Source organism: Gymnoscopelus braueri, assembly GCF_963280865.1.
Source record: "Gymnoscopelus braueri genome assembly, chromosome: 19".
NCBI lineage: Eukaryota > Metazoa > Chordata > Actinopteri > Myctophiformes > Myctophidae > Gymnoscopelus > Gymnoscopelus braueri.
This window is the reverse complement of record NC_137621.1, coordinates 17301501-17328885: the sequence shown is the minus strand read 5'-3', so window position 1 is coordinate 17328885 and position 27385 is coordinate 17301501. Positions and strand designations below refer to the sequence as shown.

At 42.4% G+C, this 27385-nt stretch overlaps 1 protein-coding gene across 1 annotated transcript in view; it reads right to left on the bottom strand.

The window, feature by feature from the left end:
- Positions 1 to 27385, bottom strand: part of LOC308074511 (signal-induced proliferation-associated 1-like protein 1) — a 143289-nt gene that overhangs the window by 9276 nt on the left and 106628 nt on the right. The window contains 13 exon segments of the mRNA XM_080413975.1: positions 1158 to 1307; positions 3014 to 3224; positions 4128 to 4290; positions 6210 to 6497; positions 8895 to 9061; positions 9063 to 9257; positions 10839 to 10985; positions 15135 to 15220; positions 16273 to 16448; positions 18327 to 18479; positions 22765 to 23040; positions 24010 to 24116; positions 24772 to 24939. Of these exon segments, the coding sequence (XP_080270101.1) occupies positions 1158 to 1307; positions 3014 to 3224; positions 4128 to 4290; positions 6210 to 6497; positions 8895 to 9061; positions 9063 to 9257; positions 10839 to 10985; positions 15135 to 15220; positions 16273 to 16448; positions 18327 to 18479; positions 22765 to 23040; positions 24010 to 24116; positions 24772 to 24939 (2287 nt within the window).

Below are 27385 nucleotides of genomic sequence, written 5' to 3'. Positions count from 1 at the left end.
GCGAAAAAGAAACGCAACCACCAATATTTTTTACAAGCAACTCGCTTATAATAAGCGGACACGGCAACACTGGTTGACTTTTGAAACGTTTGTTTCAGAGAGGGAGAGAGAGAGAAATACAGAGAAATTGAGAATTATTTAATGTCAATCATTAGCGTCCTGTCTCGGTCTCGCGCATATATCACGGGAGCCTTTCACGTTTTCGTGAGACATTTGGAATAAAAACAAATGTATTGTATTGGGTCGGGATCACATCGTGGTGAAATTATCTTGCAATCAGTGAATCCCTGTCGCCGACCAATCAATCGTGCGAGAATCACAACGATATATTTAGCCCGATTTCAAGAGAGAAACTCGTGCAATGTGAAACGCTCAACGATCTGTTCACTCGCCGACCATTTCAAATATGTGTGTGTGACAGAGAGATAAAGAGAGAGAAAGAGAGAGAGGGAGAGAGAGAGAGTTGAGCAGTCAATTGTCATTAATCCACTAAGATCGGGAGCGCACCTGTGTCATTTTAGATTTCTTTGGCTGTTCAAAAATAGCAGATATACAAGCTCATAGCGCGGCACTCGGCGCCGCGCTACGAGCTTGTAGATCGGCTTTTTTTGTTGCAAATCTTTGAATATGTATTTGTTAAAGCGAACATTTGCAAATATTTTGTTCCAGGGACCCCCAGAAGCAAATATTTGAGTTAGATTATGTTCGGAAAAAATATATATTCAAAGATTTGCACACATTTTAACGATTTTTCAAAAAAAATTGCAGATCTACAGGCTCATGAGCTTGTACAGTATATCTACTATTTTTGAATAGCCATCTTAAGACCTGGAACTGTGTCATTTTTAGATTTGAGCTAAAAAGCATTATTTTACACTTAAGGCTATTAAAAAATAGCAGATATACAAGCTCATAAACTGTTACGTTTCAGGATTCAAAAACATTCAAAAACAGCAAAAGTGTGCAAGCCCTGTGCAACTTTTGATAACGAAGCCAAAAAGGCCAAACAGAAATAAAACATGTATTCATAATGTTCCAAATATGTTCAAAGACAAAAACACAATAAAATTGGCAATTATTTGTACGACAATTGATCGTCGAGTTAAATTTGCCAGCCCCCAACGGTGTGGTTGATGGTGGTGGTATACGGTACTTACCCTCGAAGGCCTTGGCAGCGTCCACCAGGTGTGCCCAGTCCAGCGGGCCGTCAGAGCCCGTGCCGGGCAGGGGCATGAGGCCGGGGTCCTGCAGCTGCTGCTGCTGCCTCCTCCTCTCCTGCTCCGAGCTGTCAGGAGCCGACAGGTCTCCTGGTGGGACACAATGCACACACATGGGTTAAAACAAAATGAAATCTCGCAGACGCATTGAGAGCTTGTAGATCGGCTATTTATGCAAAAATTCCGCCCTGAGACTGGGAGGTCGGGGTTCAATTCCCGGCCGGGTCATACCAAAGACTCTAATAATGGGACCCAGTGCCTCCCTGCTTGGCACTCAGCATCATGGGTTGGATTGGGGCGTAAGTCCCTGCTACATACTATAGCGTCATGTCCAGAGGGTGTACTTATACATCAAGCTGCTAGTGATGTGTCGTTGATGATCGATTCGTTCAAAAGAACTAGTTCATTTGCCATGAACGTGAACGAGCTCGTTCACTTTCTGAAACTGTTACGTTCACGCGCGACGTTTTAAAAAAAGCTCCCGCGGTGGTGTTTTACACACATTATAAAACATACATTAACAACTTTAGCCCAATTCTATGCCTAGGCTATTTGAAAATAGCAGATCTACAAGCTCACAACACGTCGCATCGCGACGCGTTGTGAGCTTGTAGATCGGCTATTTTCAAATATGTTAGTACTTTTACTTTTGGTACTTTAAGTATATTTTGATGCCAATACTTTTGTAAATTTTGAACACTAGAAAATAGCGCTACTGAACGAGAACGTGAACGAATCATTTGAACGAATCATTGCCGTGAACGAAATCGTTCGTTCACTGAAATGAACGTTTTTTTCCCACCACTACAAGCTGCCTCACGCTACAGAAACAGGAGATAGGCTCCTGCCCCCATGGGCCTCGGCAAGGCTCGATTCCATAGAAGACATGCTGGCTTCTATGGAATCCAAATGACTGAAATCAGCCGTGGCGAATGAGAACTTTAATCCATGCAGACAAAGCTGTACGATGGCAAAGGTGGTAGAAAGTAACTCAGTGCATTTACTTATGTACTGTTACTTTAGTACAAGTTTGAGGTACTTTTGCTTAAAGGTAGGGTAAGTGATATTTTTGGGTTAAAACAAAAAGTATTTTGTTCAAAGGTTAAAGCACTATATTCTGATAGTAATCATTGCTATAGAGTGTTTGTTCAGTAACAGGAGTCTCCCCGTCTCTCCAGCTCTTTAATAAACAGAAAATACATTTTCTGGTAGGTGTCAAAATCTCAGCCAATCAGGAGAAAGTACCCATTTTTAAGCTTCATTTTTATAGTGTTCCTGTTCAAATTTTGCCTGCTCATTTCTTAGTGTCATCACTTCCAATTTCACTTGTTTAATCTATATCCTGATTGAGTTCTCTATCCTGATTGGATAAAATTGGAAATGAAACAAACTGAAACGAAAATGCATTTTCTGTTTTATAAAGAGCTGGAGAGACATGGAGACTCCTTATATGGACAGGACACTCTATAGTAACGAGCACTATCAGAACATAGACCCATTTTGCAATTATTTGAATAATTGCAAATCACTTACCCTACCTTTAAAATTGAGTATTGTAATTATTTTGATATTTCATACTTCTCAGAGGCAAATATTGCACTTTTGACTCCACTACAATGACTTTGCAGATTTAGATAATGAATGCATTTTTATCCCAAAAAATAAATTGCACATCTACAAGTTCACAACACGTTGTGATGTGACGAAGTAAAGCATTACATTTTACGTAAAGTTGAAACACAGAGAAACAATGTTTCTGACACACGGTATATCGGAGGGAGGGGGGGGGGGCTCACCCAGGGATTTGTGCGAGGGTCTGCGGCCGGGTCCCTTGCGGGCGGTGGGGGAGCGAGGCATGGTGGAGCAGCTGAAGAGCAGGTCGGCGTGGGGGGCGTGGTCCCGCGCGGCGCTGCAGAACGACGGCTCCCGCTGGCCGCTGTAGATGCTCTCGTCGGACAGCGTCCTCTGGATGGACCGCCGGCCGGCCGTGGACGTCGGGAACATAGGCTTTGGAGACAGAGACAAGAGACAACATGAGCGGTGGGGGCTGGGTTATTTAAAAAGGCAAAACAAACCACAATCGCCATATACAATCTATCATTTTGTCGCTGTTGTGCAGAAACCTCTTATCTCCATATTTTAACTCATTGAGTGCCCAAATGATTTCTGGCTATTTCTGGCCAGTACGATTTTTATTTTTATTTTATTTTTTAAGTAAAAAAAAAGTGCTTAGGAAGCGAGATACAGCCTTTTTCAGTTATAAGTTAAACAAGGAGTGGATGGAGCTGCAAATCTTCAGATAATGATATCTTTGGTTCTGAACAAAACGACATTTTTTCAAAAACACGTGAAACACGTGATTGGCACGTTGCACCATAGCGTTAAAATAGCACTCAATGAGTTAACTTGTTGTGTTTTTTTTGCAAATTAACGCCCTAATTGATCATACTAGAGGCGTCACGCAAAAGCATCAAAAGTACGCAGCGCTACGTTTGCTTTTGCTACTTTTGAATTTGAATCCTGAAAAGTAACAGTTTTGGACATTACAGTATGAGGTTTCCACCCGTCAGAGACGATATCATCGTCTATGTCGATCTATCATTTACTAAAACAGTGATGGCTTGAATACAAGGAGGAATTTTCGTTTGGTATAACATTCCTTTACCGGTGAATAAAGAATAAAAAAAACTAAGAACATACTTGATGACTTGATGGCTTATATAGGCAGCCCGAGCTACAACCATTATTTTATACTTTGGCTATTCAAAAATAGCAGATCTACAAGCTCATAGCGCGGCACCGAGTGCCGCGCTACGAGCTTGTAGATCTGCTATTTTTGAAAAATCTTGAACATTTTGAATACATCTATTTTTTTGAAACAATATTTCTAACCCAAATCTCAGTCAGTACCTTGTCCTCCTTGGCAGTGGGTGGAGGGCTGTCCAGTGTAATGAGCTTCTTCAGGTCCTCCTCCAGACTGGACTTGGGGGCCTGGCGCTGAGGGGACTGGGAGCCCCTCAGGTTGGCTCTGAGCTGGGGCTGACCGCCCAGCAGACCGTCACTCTGGTGACGCCTGCGAGAAGAGAGAGGCAAGAGGACCCACCGTTATGTTAGTAGGACTGTGACCGTTACACCATTTCAGTTGACGATTAACTGTCGAACAGATAATTGCGATTTAACGATTTCGTTGTTGTTTTTGCCATTGAACTTTCGGAACATTATGAACAATGATGACATTTCTGTTTGGCCTTTTAGGCTTCATAATCAAAAACAAATATGACAAACTTGAGTATATAAAGACATTACTGACATATTTAATAATTTTGTACTTGAATAATTTTTTAAATGATAGCGGAAATAGTAAGCTTGTAGATCTGCTATTTTTGGAAATTGTATGAAAATATATTTTAGAAATTCAACATGGAAATGATTATGACAATGAAGCAAAATAATTTAGATTTTCTCAAATAATTGTGATTATGTAATAATTGTGACAGGCCTTTATGTTAGACACTACTAGTTTGTTTGTATATCATTATAGCGTTCACAAAACGCTTATAATAAGCGGACATAGCAACACCACAGCTAATGTGCATGTTGCAATCAATACTCGTCAACACCACAGGGTGGCAGTGTTGTCCAGCTTAAATACCAAAGTGCAGTAAGAGGTCAGTAGGAAAAGCCTCTGCTGCTCAATATTCATTCAGGCTCTTTCCTCCACTCTGTCAAACATCAACACCTGACCCAGCAGGGAGCATTTCTACACAGAGTCACAACTCTTCTCACAACACCTGAGCCCAGCAGGGAGCATTTCTACACAGAGTCACAACTCTTCTCACAACACCCAGCACAGCAGGACGCGTGGTTTAAACATTCACAGATGCTGCATGTTAAATAAAACACCTCACACTCAGTGGTGGAAAGTAACTCAGTACAATTTTGTGGATTTTTCATACTTTTACTACAGTGTAGTAAAACTAGTAACTACACTACAACTATGAGGCAAATGTTTTACTTTTGTTACACGTCTATTCCGCGACTCCGGGATTTTTATACAACTAGATTCTGTCCCGGAAAATACGCGCTGTTATTGGCCAGTAGTCAGGAAGCTTGCCTTCTCCAAAATGGCGCACGAGAATAAAGACCCACCATCTCCGGTTTACTTCCCGTATCTATGTGAAGTGGGCGGACGCCTTTTTAGGAGACGGTTAATTTCAATGGGAGAGTGAACGTGAACACAGCCTCTGAACCATTCTTTGGCCACATGGTCACTGAACTAAATATTGGACCAGATCGTCACAAGCCACATAATATTCCGAACATTTTTAAACTAAAATGGCTTTTTTTCAGAGAGACAAAACCAGGAGAAAATCTACTTTATTAACTGCAATAACTGCAGGGCGGGCAGTGGCTCAGGGGTAGAGTGGCCGGTAGAGCGGCCGGATGGAAGCCGTGAGGTTTCCAGTTCGATCCCGGGCTCCCCCAGAAGAGTTAAGTGTCGAAGTGTCCTTGAGCAAGACGCTGAACCCCTAATTGACCATATTCACACGGCGGCCATGTTCCTATTAAGTCAATGAAGTGCCACCCCGTTTCCACGGCAACGGGGTGGCACTTTCAATGTTAAATTCCAATATGGCCGCCGTGTGAATATGGTCTATTGCTCCCGATGAGCAGGTTGGTGGCTTACATGGTTTCCTTCACATGGTGTGTGTGAATGGGTGAATGTAATGCACAATCTATATAAAGCGCTTTGGATAAAAGCGCTATATAAATGCACCATTTACCATTTTACCGACATTTCTCTGTCCCAGCAACACATTCTCGCGGGATCTAGCACCAGTAAACAGAGAAACATTGGACGTTCGCGAGATTTGCCGTCAGACGCCGGCGCCCACTTAGGAGACCACTTGTAGGATTTTGTGTACCATGGCACCCTCTAGTGGCTCTAATTGGGATGGTGTATCTTCCTGAATTAACAATCTTTGTATTTACTTGCGCGTGTTGCCAAAGTCCACGGAGTTGACGGTGCCGCCGGGCTTCCTCCAGCCGATCAGGAACTTGGACGTGGCTCCCTGGCGCGGGTAGAAGCTCTTCTGTCCTCCCCCCGGAGACAGAGAGCCCTGGGACGTCTGGGACGTGGTGGGGGAGGTGGCAGCGTTCCCCCCCGCCGTCCCCCCGGACCCCGTCCCGGTGGTGGTGATGCCCTCCTCCTGGGGGGAGCTGGAGCTGCAGCCCCCCTGGCCCCCCATGGGGCTGCCGGAGTGGTCGGAGCTCAGGGTGCTGCATGGGGACACACAGGCATACATAGATGGATGGATGGATGGACAGACACGAGAGGAGGAAAGGTAGAGATATTTTTTGTTAGTTTATTTTTATTAGTTTTATTTTTTTATGTCAAGGATTGACAAATTGATAAAGTTTTTCGGGGTCCCCAGATGACAGTTAAATGATCATTTAAGGACTTTTAAAACCTTTTTAATACTTTAAGAAAGAAAAAAGACCATTACTGCAGCAAAAGCAATCAACAAACAAAAAAAAATCTCAAACATTGGTCAACATAATTGTCAAATAATATAAGAATAAGAGGCAAAAATAGCCGATCTACAAGCTTGTAGATCGGCTATTTTCACAATATTTATCTGTGGAACCGAGTCAAACTAAATGTGATGCCTCAACTCCTACAATTCAAGTGCTTGTCAGGGTGGGAGGTATAGCCAGTTCAAATATGATGGGGAGTCGTGGCCTGAACAGGTTGAGAACCACTGCTGTATGGAATCAATGACACTGTATGGAATGTTTGTGTAGATGAGTCCAACACATGAATTCATAAATGAATAAATAAAAAATAAAGATAAGACGGCCTGTCCTTGGGACTTTCCTTCATTCTCAACTCTTCCAAACAATATTTTCCCACAGCTTGACATGAAAGCTCCGCTATTTTTTCAAACGGCAAAGTAATGTTTGTGTGTGTGTGTGTGCTATAAACAAAGTTGCCAGTGTACAGTTCTGGTGATGAGTTATTTATTTCTGGCCCAGTGAAGAGGAGAGGGAGGAAGGCTGATTCTGCATTCCTACCAACTTCAAGAGCTGCCCCACACCTCCCCTTTATAGAGTCCAAACCGCAGTGCTTTGGACTCTTCCCACCTGGGGAACGGTACGGGATATATGTGGACCACAATGCATCACTGTCTGTTTAATGAAACATTGATACGCCAGCACAAAGTCCTTGGCTGCAATAAGCACCTGGAATCTAATAGAGCAGTTGCTTCTCAAACTTTCGAATTTCATAGGACCCCCAGTTCGGTATGCATTAGGACCACGGACCCCCATAACTCTGGAGAGTGTACGAAATGGAACCAAATGGACCCGTGTACAGGTCGATTTGGTTCCATACGTATACTCTCAGTGTTAAGAAGGCTCTCCACCGCGCCGACGTCGGTGGCGGTAAGTGTTGGAACGCGTCTGTTGACGAAAATATGCCGTTAAATGGGCGATGGGTATGCTGTCGCGTTGGGTCACAAGTCGTAGGGAAACGTCGGACCGTCGGATAGCATCTGATATTTTTGAGAAAAAATAAATCGTGAAAATGTGTGGCAAATCTTTGAATATATATATATTTAAAAATATATTAAAGATATTTTTGGGGGGCTTTTCTGCCTTTATTGATAGGATAGTGGGCTGATAGGAAATGGGGAGAGAGATGGGGGGGTGACACACAGCAAAGGTAGTTGGAATCGGGAGTTGAACCCGCGACAGGCTGTCAAACTGGATTACCAGCATATGCGGTATCGGTATGCGCCTAGACCGCTATGTACATACATTTTTAACTCAAATCTTTGCTTTTGGTGGGGGTCCCTGGAACACAATGTTTTGAGATGGGGGGGTCCGTTGGACAAATACATATCATTTTGGGTGGTCCTTGACATGAGAGAACCACTGATGTTATAGCAACATACTGTACGTTTTCTTTTTCAAAAAAACTGTTGGGATTTAGAAGACATTAGTAGAATCCCCAGAAGCAAAGATTTCAGTTAAAAATGTTCGCTTTAATTTCATGGAAAAAATATCCATGAATTCAAGTCTCCATGGGTTGACTAATCGATAGAAACATTTTGGGGGTGAACTATCCCTTTAATCCAATGCGCAATAACCAGTGGTGGAAAGTAACTAAGTATATTTACTTAAGTACTGTACTTAAGTAAAAATGTTGAGGTATTTGTACTTTACTTGAGTATTTCCAATTTCCAATACTTCTACTCCACTACATCTCAGAGGCAAATATTGTACTTTTACTCCACTACAATTATGTGAACATTTTTAGTTACTAGTTACTTTGCAGATATAAATTATTATATGATAAAACATACTTTCACCACTTTAGGCGAATTTTATACATAGGCTATTTGAAAATAGCAGATCTACAAGCTCACAACGCGTCGCATCGCGACGCGTTGTGAGCTTGTAGATCGGCTATTTTCAAACATTTTAGTACTTTAACTTTTGGTACTTTAAGTACATTTTGATACCAATACTTTTGTACTCTTACTCAAGTAATTTTTTTAAATTCTGGACTTTTACTTGTAACGGAGTACTTCTACATTGCAGTATTTTTTTACTTAAGTAAAACATTTGAGTACTTTTTTTTCCAGCACTGGTAATAACTGAGACAGGCCTAACCTGGAGTGGGAGGCGGCGTCGCTGAGGGTGTAGGAGCCGCTGTCGGCGGCCAGGGGGGGGAAGGCGGAGGAGGAGGAGGAGGGGCTCTTGGCCAGGCCCTCGCCGCCTCCCAGAGGGAGGACCAGGGAGTCTGGCGGCGGCGGCGGCGGCGGCGGAGGGGGGGGGGGAGGCGTCCGAGGAGGACCTGTGGTGGTGGTGGTGGTGGTGGTGGTGGTCCCCCCCCGCCCCTGCCGGGTCGTCGTCCTGCCAGGACGACGGGGTCTTGTCGTCTTTGGCCCGGCTGAACGCGCCGGTGGAGGAGGCCGTGCTGCTCTGGGTGGCCGTGAAGGAGCTGGCATCGATGCCGCTGTCGGCCGACGTGCCCTGCAAGGTGGGCATAGGGGGTGCGACAGTTAACATGGAGCGTGTAGATGTAACTCAGTGGGGTTTTTTTTTCATGCCAAGGACCCCCCAGAAGCAAAGATTTTAGTTAAAAATGTAAAAAAAAAAAAGAATGCTTAGTCAAAGATATGCACACATTTTCAAGATTTTCTCAAAAATAGCAGATCTACAAGCTCATAGCGCGGTCATATCTAAGTGGTTAAAAATGATTGTGACGCTATGTTAACTCATTTTGCTGGGGACCCCCTGGTACCCCCTGGTACCCCCCCCCCCCCCCAAGGACCACTGGTTGAGAACCACTGATTTAACTGATAATTTCATGAAAAATAACTTCCGCACACCCAGATATGTTTAAAAGCAGGTGCGACCGCGCGAGGGCGACACAAACAGTAGACGAAATCAGCAATAAAAGATACACCCGCACACTGCTGCCGCACACGCACGTTCAAGAGAAGGTGTTTAATATAGGAGCAACGTTTGGATCTTTTATTGTTGATTTCGTCAAAACATAACTTAATAAAATAATCAATTCCATAATTGATCCCTATTTGAGTCCCTGTCATTATAGGCAAAAAGGTTCAAAAAAGGAAAAAGGAATTTAAAAAAAATAGCGAAGATAGACAATCAACAGGCTCACAACGTGTCGCAGGAAGTGTAAAAAAAAAATGATTCAATGGTTAATTGATTTGGTGATAATAGTGAACACACATTCACACACCAACGGCAGAGGACACCATGCAAGGCACCGACCTGCTCATCGGGAGCAGTTCAGTGTCTTGCTCAAGGACTTTTAAAAATCTTTTAAAAACTCATTTGCTATGGAATGGCCTTTAGCTAGAAGGAACAGTCAGCTAGTTTTCTGCTTTCACTCTTATTTTTTTTGGTCTTATTATTTTTGTAGGGTTCCTTTGTTTTTAAATGTTCCATCATTGAATTGAGTTTATATTTCCTGTGTATGTATTGTATTTGTATTGTTAAGCACTTTGTAAACCTGTTTTTGAAAAGTGCTATATAAATAAAGTTTATTATTATTATATTATAACCTTCCGATTCACAAGCAGACACTCAACCTCCTGAGCCACTGCCCCCCCCCCTGCCTCCCTCCACTCAAAAAAAAAAGTGCTTCTTGAATATTCTATTAGTCGAAAAAGTAGTCGATAGAATAATCGCTGTTAACCCATTAAAACCGGTTAAGCATCTGTGTCATTTTAGATTTTAAGCACTTTAACTTTGGCTCTTCAGAAATAGCAGATATACAAGCTCATAGCTTGTATATCTGCTTTTTTTTTTTAATCATGACATTCTTTGCAAATCTTTGATATATATATATTCATAACAGTTTTAACTAAAATCTTTGCTCCTGGGGGTCCCTGGAACAACATATTTTGAGATGGGGGTCCGTGGCCAAATATATCAAATATTGGGGGTCCTTGACATGAAAAAGTTTTGACGACCAACATAATGTTTTTCCGAAAACTGTCAAGGATTTTTAGAAAACATTTTTAGAATCGACCTCATATCAGGCCTTAATGGGTTAAGAAGATGAAAGATAGTTAGCCCTACCTGCAAATATCCATTGAGCTCAGAGTCCAGTCGCACCCGGGACCGCGAGCCCACCTCGTACCACTTGTCATCGCTGTGGGTGGAGCTAGAGGCGTTGCTGGACAGAGTGTTGCTGCTCGATTGGCTGGACGAATAAGGCGCGTCCACCTATCGCAAGAGATTAACTGTTACTTTATGAACAATGACGCTTTTAACCCGAACGCATCTGTGTCATTTTAGATGTATTTGGCTATTCAAAAATAGCAGATATACAAGCTCAAAGTGCGGTGCCGCGCTTTGAGCTTGTAGATCTGCTATTTTTGAAGGAAAAAAAAACAGTGAAAATGTGTGAAAATCTTATATATATATATATATATACATTTTTAACTAAAATCTTTGCTTCTGGGGGTCCCTGGCACAAAATGTTTTGAGATGTGGGGGTCCGCGTACAAATACATTACATTTTGGTTTGGTCAAGTTTGAGAACCACTGATATATAGCAACATAAGTTTTTACCCCAAAAACTGTTAGGATTTAGAAGACATTTGTAGAATTCACAGAAGCAAAGATTTGAGTTAAAAACTATTCAATGATTTGCACATATATTCATGTTTTTTTTTAATTTTATCTACAAGCTTGTATATCTGCTATTTTTGAATAGCCAAAGTATAAAATAATGGTTTAAGTGGTTACACAGATTGCGTACCCGGTTTTAATGGGTCAAACCACTGGTTAAAAAACTGGTTCAGCCTCAGGAGCAGCATTTGCTGTTGTTATATTTGTGGTTATTAAGGTTTTTATTTCATAAAGTGAATGTAATAATCTACAATGCCTTCATTCATACAGTACATTGAAAACACAAAACAAGACATAGCGAGGATGCAGTCCAACCCAGTGGTGCCTGGAAAGCGGACTTTAAACAGATGATGATGATGAAACAAATAAAAGTGCAAAAAAAAACACTATGACATAAAAAGTTATTGCTTCCTGGGCTTCAAAAAAAAATCTAATCTAAGCAACATTTGTTGTCAGTGTGTGAAATCCCATTGAGATACAAGATCTCTTTCACGAGAGAAAACGTTACAGCCTACTAAACATATACACATTTTTTTTTGTAAAAAAGGCGACCTGAGGCGATTCTTTAAAATGTTTTCTAAATCCTAACAGTTTTTTGAAAAAAATAAAATTCCCCCCAAGATTTTTCAAAAATATTAGATATACAAGCTCATAGCTATGAGCTTGTAGATCTGCTATTTTTGAATAGCCAAAGAAATCTAAAGTGACACAGGTCTTAATGGTTTAAGAGTGCTACAAAAAGCAATAATATGGTAGATTATAAGCCCATCTTGAAATACAGGCTCCATAACTTTGAAACGTTGTTTTGGCGCCGTCATAGTAACCTTGGAATAAAACATTGTAATAATCCAAAGAAGAAGTGGGAGAAGCTGTATTTAACTTTGCTGCACACTGAAGGCTATGTCGCTCTCTTCTGTCTTCAGTGTAACAACCATATTTAATGAATCAAAATCAGTGTCATGTTTTGAGGCCATGATGCTTGAATGAGACGTTAGCGCGCTGTGATGACATTAACCCATTCCATCTGGGGAAAGCATAATGTATCATTTTAGATTTATAGCTATATAGATTATAGCTATAACCATTATTTTATACTTTGGGCTATTCAAAAATAGACATACAAAAATGTGTTGCAAATCTTAGAATATATATGTTTTTTAAAGCTAACATTTTTAACTCAAATCTTTGCTTCTGGGGATTCTACAAATATCTTCTAAATCGTTTTTTTTTTTTTTTTTTACATATGTTGCTATAATATCAGTGGTTCTCAAACCTTTTTCATGTCAAGGACCACCCAAAACGATAAGTATTTGTCCACGGACCCCCCTCTTCCCATCTTTTTTTTAAACAGCAGCTATGAGCTTTTATATCTGCTATTTTTGAATAGCCAAAGAAATCTTAAGTGACACAGATAGCGTTCCCGGATTGAATGGGCTAAATGTGTTGATTCGATTTGTACAACTCTGTGATTGGTGTCACCAGTCTGTCATGAAAAACAAGCTGACAGCCAAACAGCCTGCGTTGAATGTCTCAAAAATAAAAGCGCAGCGTTGGAAATTCTGTGAACACATCCACGGCCCACTCAGATTGGGCTCGTCGTCGTGACCCACTCTTGACCCTCCGGGTTGGGAACCACTACTTTTAACCACATGAACCCTAACATCACTAATTCTCGGACCAAAATTCAGCGAAAATAGCAGATCTACAAGCTCAGCTACAGTGTTATCGGTAAAGATAGCCGATCGCGTCGATCTGCTATTTTCAGCGAAAGCTTTCCCCACAATACCGACGCTGGGGTTTAAGTGGTTAAATCCTGTACTGTATTATTTACTTGTATTTTGGGCAACCCTAAAAGGCCTTTTACAGCCCGTGTCCTCTTTAATATTTCAAGGGCACAGCGATAGTACACATAGCAAGCAATTCCTTGTTTTTCCGGGGCGGGTTTTTTATTCCGTGAATTTTAGCTGATGTTAGGAAAAACCTGTCCTTGTCATGGCTCAGTACGGTACAGTAGCCTCGCTGTCGGGTGGAAACCTTGAATTTATACGGTTTTTTTTTGGACGGGGGTCGAGTCATCTCTCCAGGTGCCATTGTTCACTAAAGCAAGAAAAAGTCACGAAAATCTATTTCTGTCCGAAAAGGGGTTAATAGCGCAGCAAGACTCGTCACATAACTAGAGTACTGTATGTCTGACATACACCAGAGCTTAAATTGACATGTAAATATGAAATGAATGCATAAAGTCTCGAGATCTTGTCATTACTTTTCATTTGCTAAATATTTAGAAAACCTACAGACACTCAGCCCAATCTACAAGCTCACAACACATTGCGTGTGAGCTTGCAGATCTGCTATTCTTGCTACTTTTGCGCAACACCATCGCATGACGAAGTAGGGCATTAAAGGGATAGTTCACCCCAAAATTACCTTTTTTCTATCACCCCATGGAGACTTGAATTCATGGAAAGTTTTTGTCATATACCTAAGCCAATAATTTGATGACCGGCAGCGGTTCCGGTAGGAAACAAATGATTGGCTTAGAAATGTGACAAAAACAAAAAGATATCCATGAATTCATTTTTTTGTTTGTTGGTGAACTATCCCTTTAACACATTGGGTGCCAGAGGTTTATTAAAATAGTATACGTTGAGTGCCAGCATTTCTTCCATCCACTTGCGTTATACGATTCGTGCTGTGAGAAGCCCCGACGCGGAAATGCATGTAAACAAAGCGTGCGTGCGAGACGGCGGAGGGTCCCGACTAACGCCTGGAACAATAATATTTCCAACGCGACCCTCCATTGCAGCGTGATCGCCGATCGAAAACGTCTCGTTTCCACCACATTAAAAAGAAATGGAGATATTAAGCTTTTAATCAAGGAGATAACATTGAAAACGCCGACCGGAAGGATTTTTGACATGGAGCCAGATCCAGCCTCTTCTTCTCAGAAAATGCTTGGGTGATGTCAAAGTTTCGTTTTAGCGCCCCACGTGGCCCACATGTATAAAAATAGAATTGGGTCAAAAACGGTCCGGACCGTTTTCGGCACTTCTCGTTTGGACCCTCAAAAACGGTCCGGACCGTTTTTGGCATTCAATGTGTTAATTACATAAAAACATAAAAAGTTGGCGATACAAGTTTTTTTTGCCCGACGATATGTTACTGTATGTGGGGGGGATAAGAATGCTCTGATGGAAAAGCACTCACACATCAGTGAGCAGCAGGGTTGTGACTGCATGGGGATCACAGCGGCCGACCCTTGAGACAACTAAGGGCCCACGTTAACCCTTTCAATCCGGGAATCCGTCATTTTCATTTTGGCTATTAAAAAATAGCAGATATACAAGATATATGAGCTTGTAGATCTGCAACTTTTGGAAAGATTGTGTAAAATGTGTGCAAATCTTTGAATATATATTTTTTAAAGCGAACGTTTGTAACTCAAATCTTTGCTTCCTGGAACAAAATATTTTACAAATGTTCGCTTTAAAAATATATATATTCAAAGATTTGCAAACATTTTCCAAGATTTTCCAAAAAATAGCAGATCTACAAGCTCATAGCGCGGCACTCGGTGCCGCGCTATGAGCTTGTACATCTGATATTTTAGAATAGCCAAAAGAAAACCTAGAAATGACGGAGAAGGGTTCCCGGATGGAGTGGGTTAATCAAGCTGTCAGCTGTCAGCCATGCAGTACACCAGAGGTTAGGGCTGGTCGGTGCTTTGTATTCCTGGCTCACCTTGGTGTTCTTGTTAGGAGACAGGTGGCCACTCTGCTCCTGCTGCTGGAGGCGAGGTATCGCCGCCTTGGACAGCGCCGCACAGTCTGCGTGCGCGCACACACACACACACACACACACACACACACACACGCACACACACACACACACACACACACACACACAGGAAGTCAGATAGCTGCAGCTGGGTGTGGAACAGCCTAACCAGAGCATGTGTAGTTGATTCCATCGCAGACAATGGTCTTCAAGCCTTTAAACGCAGAGTTCATAGACCTCTCCTGACCACCCCTCACTATAGAGTTATAATATATATAGAGGGCGGACTGCCCCGCCCCCCCCAGCTATTCATTTCTTACTTCCGCATTTGGGCACCAAATTTGGGCGCCCAAAGTCATGGGCACCGAGCAGGCGCACTAGGGTTTCAAACTGTAGAAGCATGCGCAGTGGCGTTTTAAATGCGGAAGTATTGCATTCCCAGATTTGACCACCAGGCGACGGCCGCTTCACTGTTCTACCATGGCTCTGGGGGCTTGCCCTGTTGAGCTGCAGTAAATCGTACGATTGGCCAATGGAAACGTCATCTGACTTGGCTATTGTTCACAATTGCGTCCAATTAAAAATAATAATAATAAAAACCTATCCATTATTTTCCTAGCGATTATTCTGTAGATTTTTTCTTTTCAAAACAAACACAAATCTTTGTGTGGTAGGGACTTTTTTTCATTGGATTACAGACTATCGATTATGTTTTATAATGGATTAAATTGATTAGTTCAATTAAGGGGGGTCTGTGTATGAATTACAGGCCGCTGAGAGAAAAACTCAAGACATACAGTATCTGGGCCTGTCACAATTATTACATAATCGGCTTATCACAATTATTAGATCGGCTACTTCCACTATTAATATTTTTTTTAAAGCCAGATCTGCTTATTATAATTTCCCCGCAAGATTTTATTTGAAAATAGCCCATCTACAAGCTTGTAGACGCGTTGTGAGCTTGTAGATCTGCTATTTTCAAATAGCTGATGTACATGTTAAAGTGCTCATTTGGCCCATAGTCGCTTCTTTTGGGCTGGTTTTCCTAGACCTGGTTGCTTGCTTCTCTCACAGAATCTGGCAACACTGTTCTCAGTACCTGGATTCGTTCGATCGGCCGACCGGCTCCCCGCCTCCCCCCCGTCCCCAGGTCTGGTGTTCCAGGCCACGGCGGCCCCTCCTCCTCCGGCCATGGACTTGGTGCCGTTGATGAGAGCCTCGCTGAGAGCCAGCCGCTCAGACGACACCGGGGACTGCCGGTTGTTGTTATTGAACCTGTTAGGGGTTAGGGGAAAGACGGAAGAGGCCATTAGTGTGCTTGTACTGCCAAGTATACTGCACTCAGGAAAAAAGGGGGCGTGGTTGTGTATATCGTTGTTGTCGTCGGGCAGAAACCTCTTATCTCCATATTTTAACTTGTTGTGTTTTTTCGTCAATTATCGCCCTAGTTGATCATACTACAGTGGAAAAAGTACTCAAATTTTTTACTTAAGTAAAAGTATCAATACTGCAATGTAGAAGTACATGTAGAAGTGTTACAAGTAAAAAAAAAACTTTTACTTTAGTAAAAGAACAAAAGTATTGGTACCAAAAGTAAAAGTACTAAAATGTTTGAAAATAGCAGATCTACAAGCTCACAACGCCTCGCATCGTGAGCTTGTAGATTGGCTATTTTCAAATAGCCTAGGTATAAAATGGGGCGAAAGTGGTTAATGTATGTTTTATTTTTAATAATTTATATCTGCAAAGTAACGAGTAACTAAAGTTTTCAAATAACTGTAGTGGAGTAAAAGTACAACATTTGCCTCCGAGATGAAGTGGAGTAGAAAGTAAAAGTATTGAAAATCGGAAATACTCCGGTAAAGTAAAAATACCCAAAAAATACAAAAAAAAATTTTTTCAATAGAACGCATTTATGCGTTATTGGCAGGCAAGTGATGGATTCAATAGAACGCATATATGCGTTATTGGCAGTAAATGAGTTAAGTACAGTGCTTGAGTAAATGTACTTAGTCACTTTACACCACTGCTACAGCGTCACACAAAAGCATCAAAAGCTCGAAAAGCGGCGCGAAGCAGCGCGTTCTGAGCTTGTAGATCTGCTACTTTTGAGAGTTTTTAAATTTGAATCCTGTGTGTGTGTGTGTGTGTGTGTGTGTGTGTGTATATATATCACATCCAGGCTTTATTTTCCCTGGCTGAAGGTGATAAAAATACAGAGAGCGTGATAAGCCATATCAGCTAGAGGGCTGATAACTGTGACTGATGATCAATCAGCACAAGTTGAAATGCCACCGAGAGTGACCTCGCTGCAGAGGAACGCAGCATGCCCAACGTGGGCACAAAGTGGACAAACAACGTTTATAACGTATTATAGGTGCCGGTCAAAATGCATTATAAGCTGGAACATTAAAAATGTTATAATTATAAGTTATACTACTTCATAAACCTTGTTATAAGTTATTATGCAAGTGTTATAATGCCTTAGTTAGAAGTGCATTATAAATGTCGTTATAACTCATTACAGACCCAACCTTAACTCATTCCCTGCCTAGAACGACTAAAACGACTTTTGTCCTTTAAGCCCCCTCTGCCAAGAACGACTAAAACGACTTTTAATTTTTTAAAAACTTAATTTTTTTTTTTTTTCTTATTTATTTATTTATTTTTTAACCCAAAGACCAAGGAGATATGATTTGTTGAAGATCTAGACTCCCATCCACTTCCTTGTTAACTTAAAACTTAAACATTTTGTATCTCGGCTCCTGAGTACTTTTTTTTTTTAATTAAAAATCTCTGGCAGTGGGCAAACGCAAAAAAATAAAGTTCTGGCAGTGAATGAGTTAATATGAAGTCTTACCAAAGGACATTTCAAAAATCGATTATTGTTTATAATCAATGAAATCGATTAGGTTGATTAAATGTTGCATCCCCTACACTGGGGTAATTTGATGACCGGCAGTGGTTCCGGTAGGAGACACAAAGAGTCTCCTTTGTATCTCCTTCCGGAACCGCTGCCGGCCATTAATTATTGGCTTAGGAATGCGACAAAAACAAAAATGTCACCATGGGGTGACTAATCAATAGAAATCGTTTTGGGGGTGAACTATCCCTTTAAGACGGACCTTTGCAGTGGTACAGAGCTGAACTCACCCATCAGGCATAGATTTCTGCCTCCACTGGTTGGAGGAGGCCACGGTAGGCGTGTCCGTGTAGGACAGACCGGGAGAGGAGTTGGCGTTGAGTGGAGAGCGGCCCATCACGATGGAGCAGGACAGGGCATAGTTCTCATTCCCAGGGGAATACCTGGGGGGAGGTTAACATAATGGAAGATGGTTAACATAATGGAGGGTGGTATTAAAAGGTCGTCTTAAAGCAGGGGGTTTTCTCAACTTTTTCATGTCAACGACCGCCCCAAATTGATATGTATTTGGCCACGGACCCCCATCTGAAAATGTTTTGTGCCAGGGACCCCCAGAAGAAAAAATAAAAAATAAAAATAAAATAAGATATATATATTCGAAGTTTGTTAAATATCTTGAAAAATAGCAGATGTACAAGCTCACAGCACGTCGCTTCGCGCCGCGCTGTGAGCTTGTACATCTGCTATTTTTGAATAGCCAACACATAAATGGATGAAGTGGTTAAAATGATTGTGATGCTATGTTAACAAGGAACTCCTGGGGGTCCCTGGACCCCATTTTGAGAACCCTTAGCGCAGAGTACAACAGTAGTATTTTCCTCTGTCTGCAGGCCCAGGGTGTTTAGGGGATTGAGGGGTTGAGTGGAGGGGATTTCAGCCTTGTTTCAGCATTCTAAAGTGTCTGGGGCATGCAGGCGTGAAGGCGATGGATGGGTGGGTGTGCGGGATCTATTTTGGAACAGATTATCATTAGACCCCTCCCACCCACTTCAATCACTGTCTGACCTGCTCCCTTCAGGGTTCCACTTAAAACATTACATCATCGCTGTCGGGGCAGAAAGCTCGTATCTCCAATATTTTTCAACTTTTTATGTTGTTGTTTTTTTTGTAAATGAATGCCCTGTCAAATGCCCTGTCAAATGAATGCTAGTGTCACACGAACTCTTAAATATATAATTATATTTACACACACATACACTGTTATGCTAAAAAAAAAGAAATAGCGGAAAGTTGCCTGAAAAGAAACTCCGCCAGGGCCGGACTGGGACCGAAATTCAGCCCTGGCATTTTGGTCCGAACCGGCCCACCACCCCCCGGGCCGTTTTGTCAACGGGGGGGGGGGGGGGGGGGGGCGTTTTGTCAACGGGGGGGGGGGGGGGGGAGTTTCACTGTTTCAGCCCAGCCCTGCACATGAACTCTACAGCCGCACTGAGGCCCCTGCTGGAAAGCATCCCAGCCCAAACATTAACGTAACTAAGATTGGGCCGCGCGACCCAGAAATGACCGTAATAATCCTAAAACGGGAGCGAAAATATATATAGCCCAGCGGCCCACCGGGCATTTGCCCGGTACGCCAAATGGCCAGTCCGCCGCTGAACTCCGCTTTGTCATTACTGATCATATAATCATCATCATCATGTCAACGTGTAGGCTACCATCTTACTTCATCGAAGGCCCATAATATCTTAATACAATTTGAACGAAAACATGTTCTGTGAAGTCAGTTGTTAAATTCTCTAAATTATAAGTAAATCCTTCTCTCGCTTCAAGCGCCCTGTGTTAGTACTGACTGCATCACCCACATTTCACAAGCAAATACAAACATCACTGCACCAGTGTAATGTTTAAAACGCCTCATAATTAACTAATGTATGAATATATGTATGTCATTACCTCAATGTGTTTTTTCTTTGCAATAAAAATACTTCACAAAAGACATGTTTTGATTGATTTTATTTTATATACGTGTATATATGTGATATGTGATAAAAACAGAAAAATAAATAGTGTTTGTTTCGCACAGCGGCATCAACGAAAAGCGAACGCTCCTTTCTCGATCCGACTGATTTTCCACATCTAGCCTATGGTAACATGCTGACGTTCAGTTGACATCTTTTTACATCAGTTTAAGTAACGCCATTGTGTTTTCTATGTAATGACATAATCACACAACGACATTACAATGTCGTCATTACAACTATGTCCTTTAAATGAATTGACAAAAACATCACATTATTACATTTTACCAACACATCTGTCATAGCAGCTCATGAACATTATTTGTCAACACTGCTGAAGTCACTGGTGTGTAGCACCATGCAGGGATTTCCACAAGCTGACTGGGTATTAGTGAGATCAACAGTCATCGGCTTCCTTGATTGGCCAACTCAATCAGTCTGTTGATTTGTCAAACTTTTCACATCATACTTGCTAGTCCTAGTCGTCATGGATACTATCATGAGTTAGACCACTTCACAGAATGCCTGGAACGCCATATACGGAGCTAACTAGCATGTCCAAGTCTGACATTATAGACTCCATCTGTGGGCATGACGAACATTAGGACTCCATATATGGATATGATGACTCGTATTGACATCACCAATGTCACCGATCAACGATATAAAAGGCAAGGGAATCTCAGAGTTAGATCCAGATACAACGGCGATTTAATTCATTATTTGTCACTGTATATATGCGCATACGTCAGATTTGTCTCCCGGCTGATACCCAGATACTTCAATAGCTTCCACCAGGACTACATCTGCAAGACTCGATCTTCAAGACTTTGACCAGCTCTAAACTCCAACTTGGAAAGAAGTGACTGCCCTCTGTACCAACCCCGGTATCTGCCACTTTGTTGTAGTGGAGCAAAAAGTGTACTGCTTTAGAGGGGAGAATGAGTGTGGTCAGTTTGAGGTGCAAGTTTTCAACACAGTGCCATTACGCTGGAAGAAGTTGTCTCCAGTGACCAGTGAGATTCCCTTCAGGCGCAGCGGCCACACAGCTGTGCTGATAGAGGATGTCATTTACATATGGGGAGGGTTTAGTTTATGCCGCGAGCTTTCTGCATTTGATGTCGACACCCACAGATGGTCCAAGCCTGAGATTTCTGGGACTTTTCCAGAGCAAACTCAGTTCCACTCAGCCTGTGTCTTGGGTAAAGTCATGTATACCTTTGGAGGATCCCCCATGTGTAAGATAAAAGGATATGACATTTACAAGTTGGACACCACCACCATGGTCTGGTCTTTAATTACTGCCTTTGGCACTCGACATAATAATTTTGGACCATCTGCCACGACAAAGATTTTTGTATTTGGGGGCATGCATGAGTATTGCAATAACATCAGTGTGTTTGACACAGACACCAACTGCTGGCTGAGCATACCTTCTGCACAACTTCTTCCAAAAGGATGTTTTTTACATGCCACCTTTGCCCACAATGGAGAGCTGTACATAGATGGTGGTTACCTCAATGAACTGTGGAAATTCAATCCAGAGACCTTCTCCTGGAAGAAGACAGAACCCAAAAGCAAAGGCCCCTATTCAAACAGGTGTAGTATGTGTTGTTGTCTGGTGGGAGATTGTATCTTTTTCTTTGGATATTTTGACACACTCAATGACCTTTACATTGTAGATTTACATCCTAGTCTGAAGACGATTTGCAAGCTAGCAGTTATTCAATACGGTCTGGAACAGTCGGAACTCCCACATGATATCAGGTGGGAACTAGCACCCATGACTACCAGTCATACCTTCCAATGGTAGTCTGTGAAAAAGGAGATTTTGATATATAAGTGTGGCCAGGTGGGGGTAGCGTGGGGTGCGGACGAGTATTGTGGGTGTGGCTCCGGCATCAGCGTGTATTTCAGCCTAGCCGGATGGCGGCTAGAACAAACACTTCCTAGAGAGCTGGCGGCGGCAGAAAACATTTCCCCACGGTTCCCCTGTTACACGCAACAAGAGAGAGTGTGGCGTGTAGAGCTGGGTTGGCAAAGTGCCCTGGTGAGTAACTTAAAGGGGAATTTTGGACTAAAGTTTTCTTACCTTTTCTATGACGTTATGATATCTTAGGATGAATGGTACAGTAGAAAAATTTCATAACTCCACCCCTGAGCCGCCACAGCTTAAAAGGTGCGCGGATAGGCCTTAGGTTAGATCACATATTTTAATAGCTTTTTTTTTCTTTTTTTTTGGTGAGATCTGACGTTCATAGTGACAGAACACTGTCCCAAAAAAAAAAAAAAAAAAAAAAAAAACAGAAGTCTCGCTAGACGAGATTGAAATCTCGAGATTTCAATCTCGTCTAGCGAGACTTCTGTTTTTTTTTTTTTTTTTTTTTTGGTTGCATAGTGTTCTGTCACTATGAACGTCAGATCTCACCAAAAAAATTATTAAAAAAAGCTATTAAAATATGTGATCTAACCTAAGGCCTATCCGCGCACCTTTTAAGCTGTGGCGGCTCAGGGGTGGAGTTATGAAAATTTTCTACTGTACCATTCATCCTAAGATATCATAACGTCATAGAAAAGGTAAGAAAACTTTAGTCCAAAATTCTCCTTTAACTGTAGTGTAAAGCGGAGCTTGCTTGTGTTATCAGGTCGCTAGGTTTGACGTGCACGGTTTAGTCGTTTACCCCGTGAATTGGTCCTCCCAGTAAGGTACCTTTTGGGGTTGTGGGGTCGTCCGTCGCTGGACACACTGCGGGGCATGATGGCGGTGGACGACGCCCGCTCGCCGCTGAAGTCCGCAGAGGGCGGAGCTTTGATCAGCGTGCCCCCCATGCCGCCCGGGGGCCGTGACTGGGGGCTGGAGGTGGTCCGCGGCCACTTGGCGTTGTTGTTGTTGGCCGTGCGGAAGGGGAACTTGAGCTCGTAGGGCATGCCCTCCTTGTGGTTCTTGTAGTCCACCAGAGGCATGTGGTAGATCTCTGAGCAGCCTCTGGAAGGGAAGGCCAACAAGAACATTTGAAAATAGTACCAATGGTGGGGGAAAAGTACTCAAAATGTTTTACTTAAGTAAACGTATCAATACTGCAATGTAGAAATGCTCTTTTACAAGTACGAGTCTGGAATTCAAAATGTACTTGAGTAAAAGTACAAGAGTATTGGTATCAAAATGTACTTAAAGTACCAAAAGTAAAAGTACTACAATGTTTGAAAATAGCAGATCTACAAGCTCACAACGCGCCGCGATGCGACGCGTTGTGAGCTTGTAGATCGGCTATTTTCAAATAGCCTATGTATGAAATAGGGCTAAAGTGGTTAATGTATGTTTTAATAATTTATATCTGCAAAGTAACTAGTAACTAAAGTTTTCAAAGAATTGTAGTGGAGTAAAAGTACAATATTTGCCTCTGAGATGTAGTGGAGTAGAAGTAAAAGTATTGGAAATTGGAAATACTCCAGGAAGTAAAAATACCTCAAAATTGTACTTCAGTACAGTACTTGAGTAAATGAACTTAGTTACTTTACAACACCACTGGAAAATACCCTGAAGAAGGCCGTGCTGGCCGCTACGTGTGGGTTATCCCAGTTTTTGAACAACTTCTATTATGAACTAGCCACATCAATAAAGGCTTTTTAACTTTATTCACCAGAAGAGTGCCTTGTTTTTTTTCCCTTTGTTGCAAGAACAATCGATTTGTTTTTCCTGAACATTTGGCCAAGGAAGGGTCGAGTGTCTTCGTCAGTGTGTTGATGACCAGAGGAGTCAGAGCACGGCGGTAACAAAAAGGTTATTTGTTTTTCCTGACCACATTAATGTTCCACAGATACAAATTGTGAAAATAGCCGAACTACAAGCTCACAACGCCTTGCAATGCGAGGCAATCAATCTGGGGAACCCCCAAAAAATAATTTGGGGACCCCCAAAGTTCGGTTCCTACATGTACATGTATGTCCAGTGTACCTGCGCGGGGTGGAGTCCTCGTGTGGCGGGATGATGACGACCTTGACGGTGACAGAGGTCCTGAGCAGGTCGATCATCTGCTCGTGGGACAGCGAGGCCACCGACACCTTCATGGGTTAAAGCTAAAATTAACCTCACGACCGAACCATTTTCGTTAGGCCAAAGTCCTAATCTGCGATTTGTGAAACGCAGTGAAAGGAGCCCACGCCCCCGCCTCCCCCACACACACACACACACACACACGGTCTGAGATTCATAAACAAGCAAAATATGTAAAATAATCATGTTTCGGTAGCCATACAGGCAGCCAGTTGAAGAAAAAGCAGATTGAGGTTTTTAACCTTTCTCTTTTACGAAATATCCGAGATCATTAGGGCTTTCTGGATGATCGAACATGTATTCTATTGCTAGTTTGACCACTTCAAATACTCTATAATCTTAAACCCATTTAGACCTGGAACACCTATAAGTTATTATACCTTTCAAGCCGGGAACACCTCTGTGTGTACAGTAGTTGTTGGTATACAAAAAATTATAATTCTTTGAATTATATGTTTTTCAGAAAACTTTTTCAGAAACTGCCTCAGGTCTAGATGGTAATAACAGAAATAACAGAAAATCTACAAGCTTACAACAACACGTGCAGATAGCCTATTTTTGGTGAGTGACACTTTTATAGACACGGTGTCTTCTATGGAACCCAAATGACTGAAAGCGTGGTGCGACCGTGCAGCGACTGAGAAACTTGAATCCACCACGCACCTTGCAGATCTCCACCAGCCTGCTGCCCTGCCGTAGGCCCGCCTGCCAGGCGTAGCCGTAGGGCTCCACCTCCGCCACGATGCCCTCGAAGTTGACGTGGAAGCCCAGCTGGCCCAGCGCGTTGCGCCGCAGCGTCATCTCTGTCGTCTGGCTGCCTTTGGTCAGCAGCTGAACATGCGGTACAAATGGAGACAGAGCAATGGTCAGGCGAGTGAGCCAGCGAGATCATCAATGTGTCGATTTGTTGCTCTCTACTGGTAGAACTGTATTATGGGTTTAAAAACCCAATCAGATCATTTATTTGAATGAAAAATTACAAAATTAAAAAATAAAAAAAAACGCAAATTGCTGGCACTGGGGGAGTACTTTATGAAAATACTCTTGGCAGTGAAAGAGTTAAGAACCAATGGATTAGGTCAGTTAGGTAGGGATTATAATGCTCGACCACGTGGACAAAATCAAATATCACTATATTTGTCACCAAATACCATTTTGTTGATATTGTGGCCAAGGACCCCTGGGGGTCCCCTGACCCCACTCTGAGAACCACTGAAATTGTTTTTTTTTAATGAAAAGCATAATGTATAAACATTTAGTTTTGTTTATAGAAGGGACATTCTACAGTGAGATGTTTTTATTTACAGTAACCCTTTAGATTATTGGGAAAGCATCTGTGTCATTTAAGATTTTAGCGTTGGCTATGCAAAAATAGCAGATGTACAAATCTTTAAAGTGTTAAAATAATTTAGATTTTTTTTTTTTTTTTAACACAAATCTTCTCTTCTGGGGGTCCCTGTGGCACGAAACATTTTCAGACGGGTGGTCCGCAGCCATATATATATATCAATGTGGGGGTCCTCGGCACGAAAAAGCTCGAGACCCACTGCTTTAAGTGATGTGCCGTACAGGGAGGTGGTCATGATTGGAACATAAAACTGTAATTGGCCTCATCCTGTTCACCCTGAAGGGATATCTTTTCCTATAATGATCACCTCTCTGTACATCATACCATGTATTATTACATGACTACTCATGAGCTAAATCAATAACTTGACTTGAAATATTGACCATGAAATGATTCTACTGGCTCACACGCTTCAGCTTCCACTGCAAGGTAATCAGAGGTCGGTTATCGCAGTAGTTGTCAACATTGGGGTCCGGGGACCCCCAGGGGTCTTTGAAGGGGTTCCATTTTTCAAAATGCTTAATATAACACACATCTTGTATGGGGGGTCCCTGGCACAAAACATTTTCAGATGGGGGTCCGTGGCCAAATACATATTAATTTGGTGGTCCTTGACAAATGTTTCAGAACCGTTGACTTATTGAGAAATAACAGACCACAGAATGACATGGCTGACCAATCAGAATTGAGCATTCAACGAAGCCTACTATAGACCAATTATTTGTTTACTAACATTGAGACTGGACGCACAGGTGATTGTTTTACGCAATCAATTCCCAACCTGTTGTTTTTGGGGTGCGCTGGTTTCAGCGCACCCCAACCCCCTCTTGTGTGTTGGCTAGTGAGGCGCGTCCTAGCGAGACCTGACAGAATGGGTTTCATTGCGCGCATACTGGTTCTTATCAGTGTGACGTCGTATGCTAAGGGGTCTATAGGTAAATTCCTTAAATATATCCTTTTTTGGGGGGAGGGCAGAGATTTCTGCCTTTATTGGATAGTACAGTTGAAAGTGACAGGAAACAGGAACAGCACAGCAAAGGTCGTCGGGCTCGGGAATCAAACCCGCGACTCGCTGTCAGGATGCGTTAGAACCTATTTGTGGTATGTGCCTTAAAGAGGTGGTGCCATGGTTTTGCACTTTTTCTGTGGAAATACTCCATCATCAAAGTTGCCCCGCTAAGCTGTGCAGCGCTCCTTTCGTCACGGATTTGTATAGACGTCTCGCGTCCGCTGTCAACTTAACGTGACAGCCCGCGCTGTGAAGTCCTGCTACCGCATCTCACCATCTCAGCGACATTAAAGGGCGTCGCCCCCTTACTAGCCTCAAATTATGACCGTCAAAGGGAAGAAACCACGGTTGTTTCAGAGATAACCGTGTGATTATAAGCCACGGCTAAGCACGGAACATAGTGATTTGGTGACATGATATCATTACTTTGGTTTCAAAGCGATGCAGGTCATGGTGATGTTACTCAGAGGAGAGCGTAGGTATCGTTCCTCTGACAGAAGAACACCTCATCTTGTTGACGGTAAACAGGGTTAAATGGTGAGCATGATATCCTCTCTGTCGGGTGGAAACCTCACATGTCCAAAAACTGTTACCGTTACTACAGGATTCCAATTCAAAAGGGTGGCAATTTACGGGAAAAAAAACACAATATGTTAGAATATGGAGATAAGAGGTTTCTGCCTGTGTGTTTTTGTGCTGTACCAGTGTGTGTGTGCCCTGGCTTTATTGTGGTCACACTGGGCAGGCATGCGTCACCCGATATGGAGAAACTCCCCCCACGACATACATACACACACAAACCCACACACACACCCACACACACACACACACACCTCTACTGTGGTTAATTCCAGGGCTACAGTAGTAACTGCTGTTTACTCCTGCCTCAGTCTTCTAGACAGGTGGTGGTGGTGGTTTAA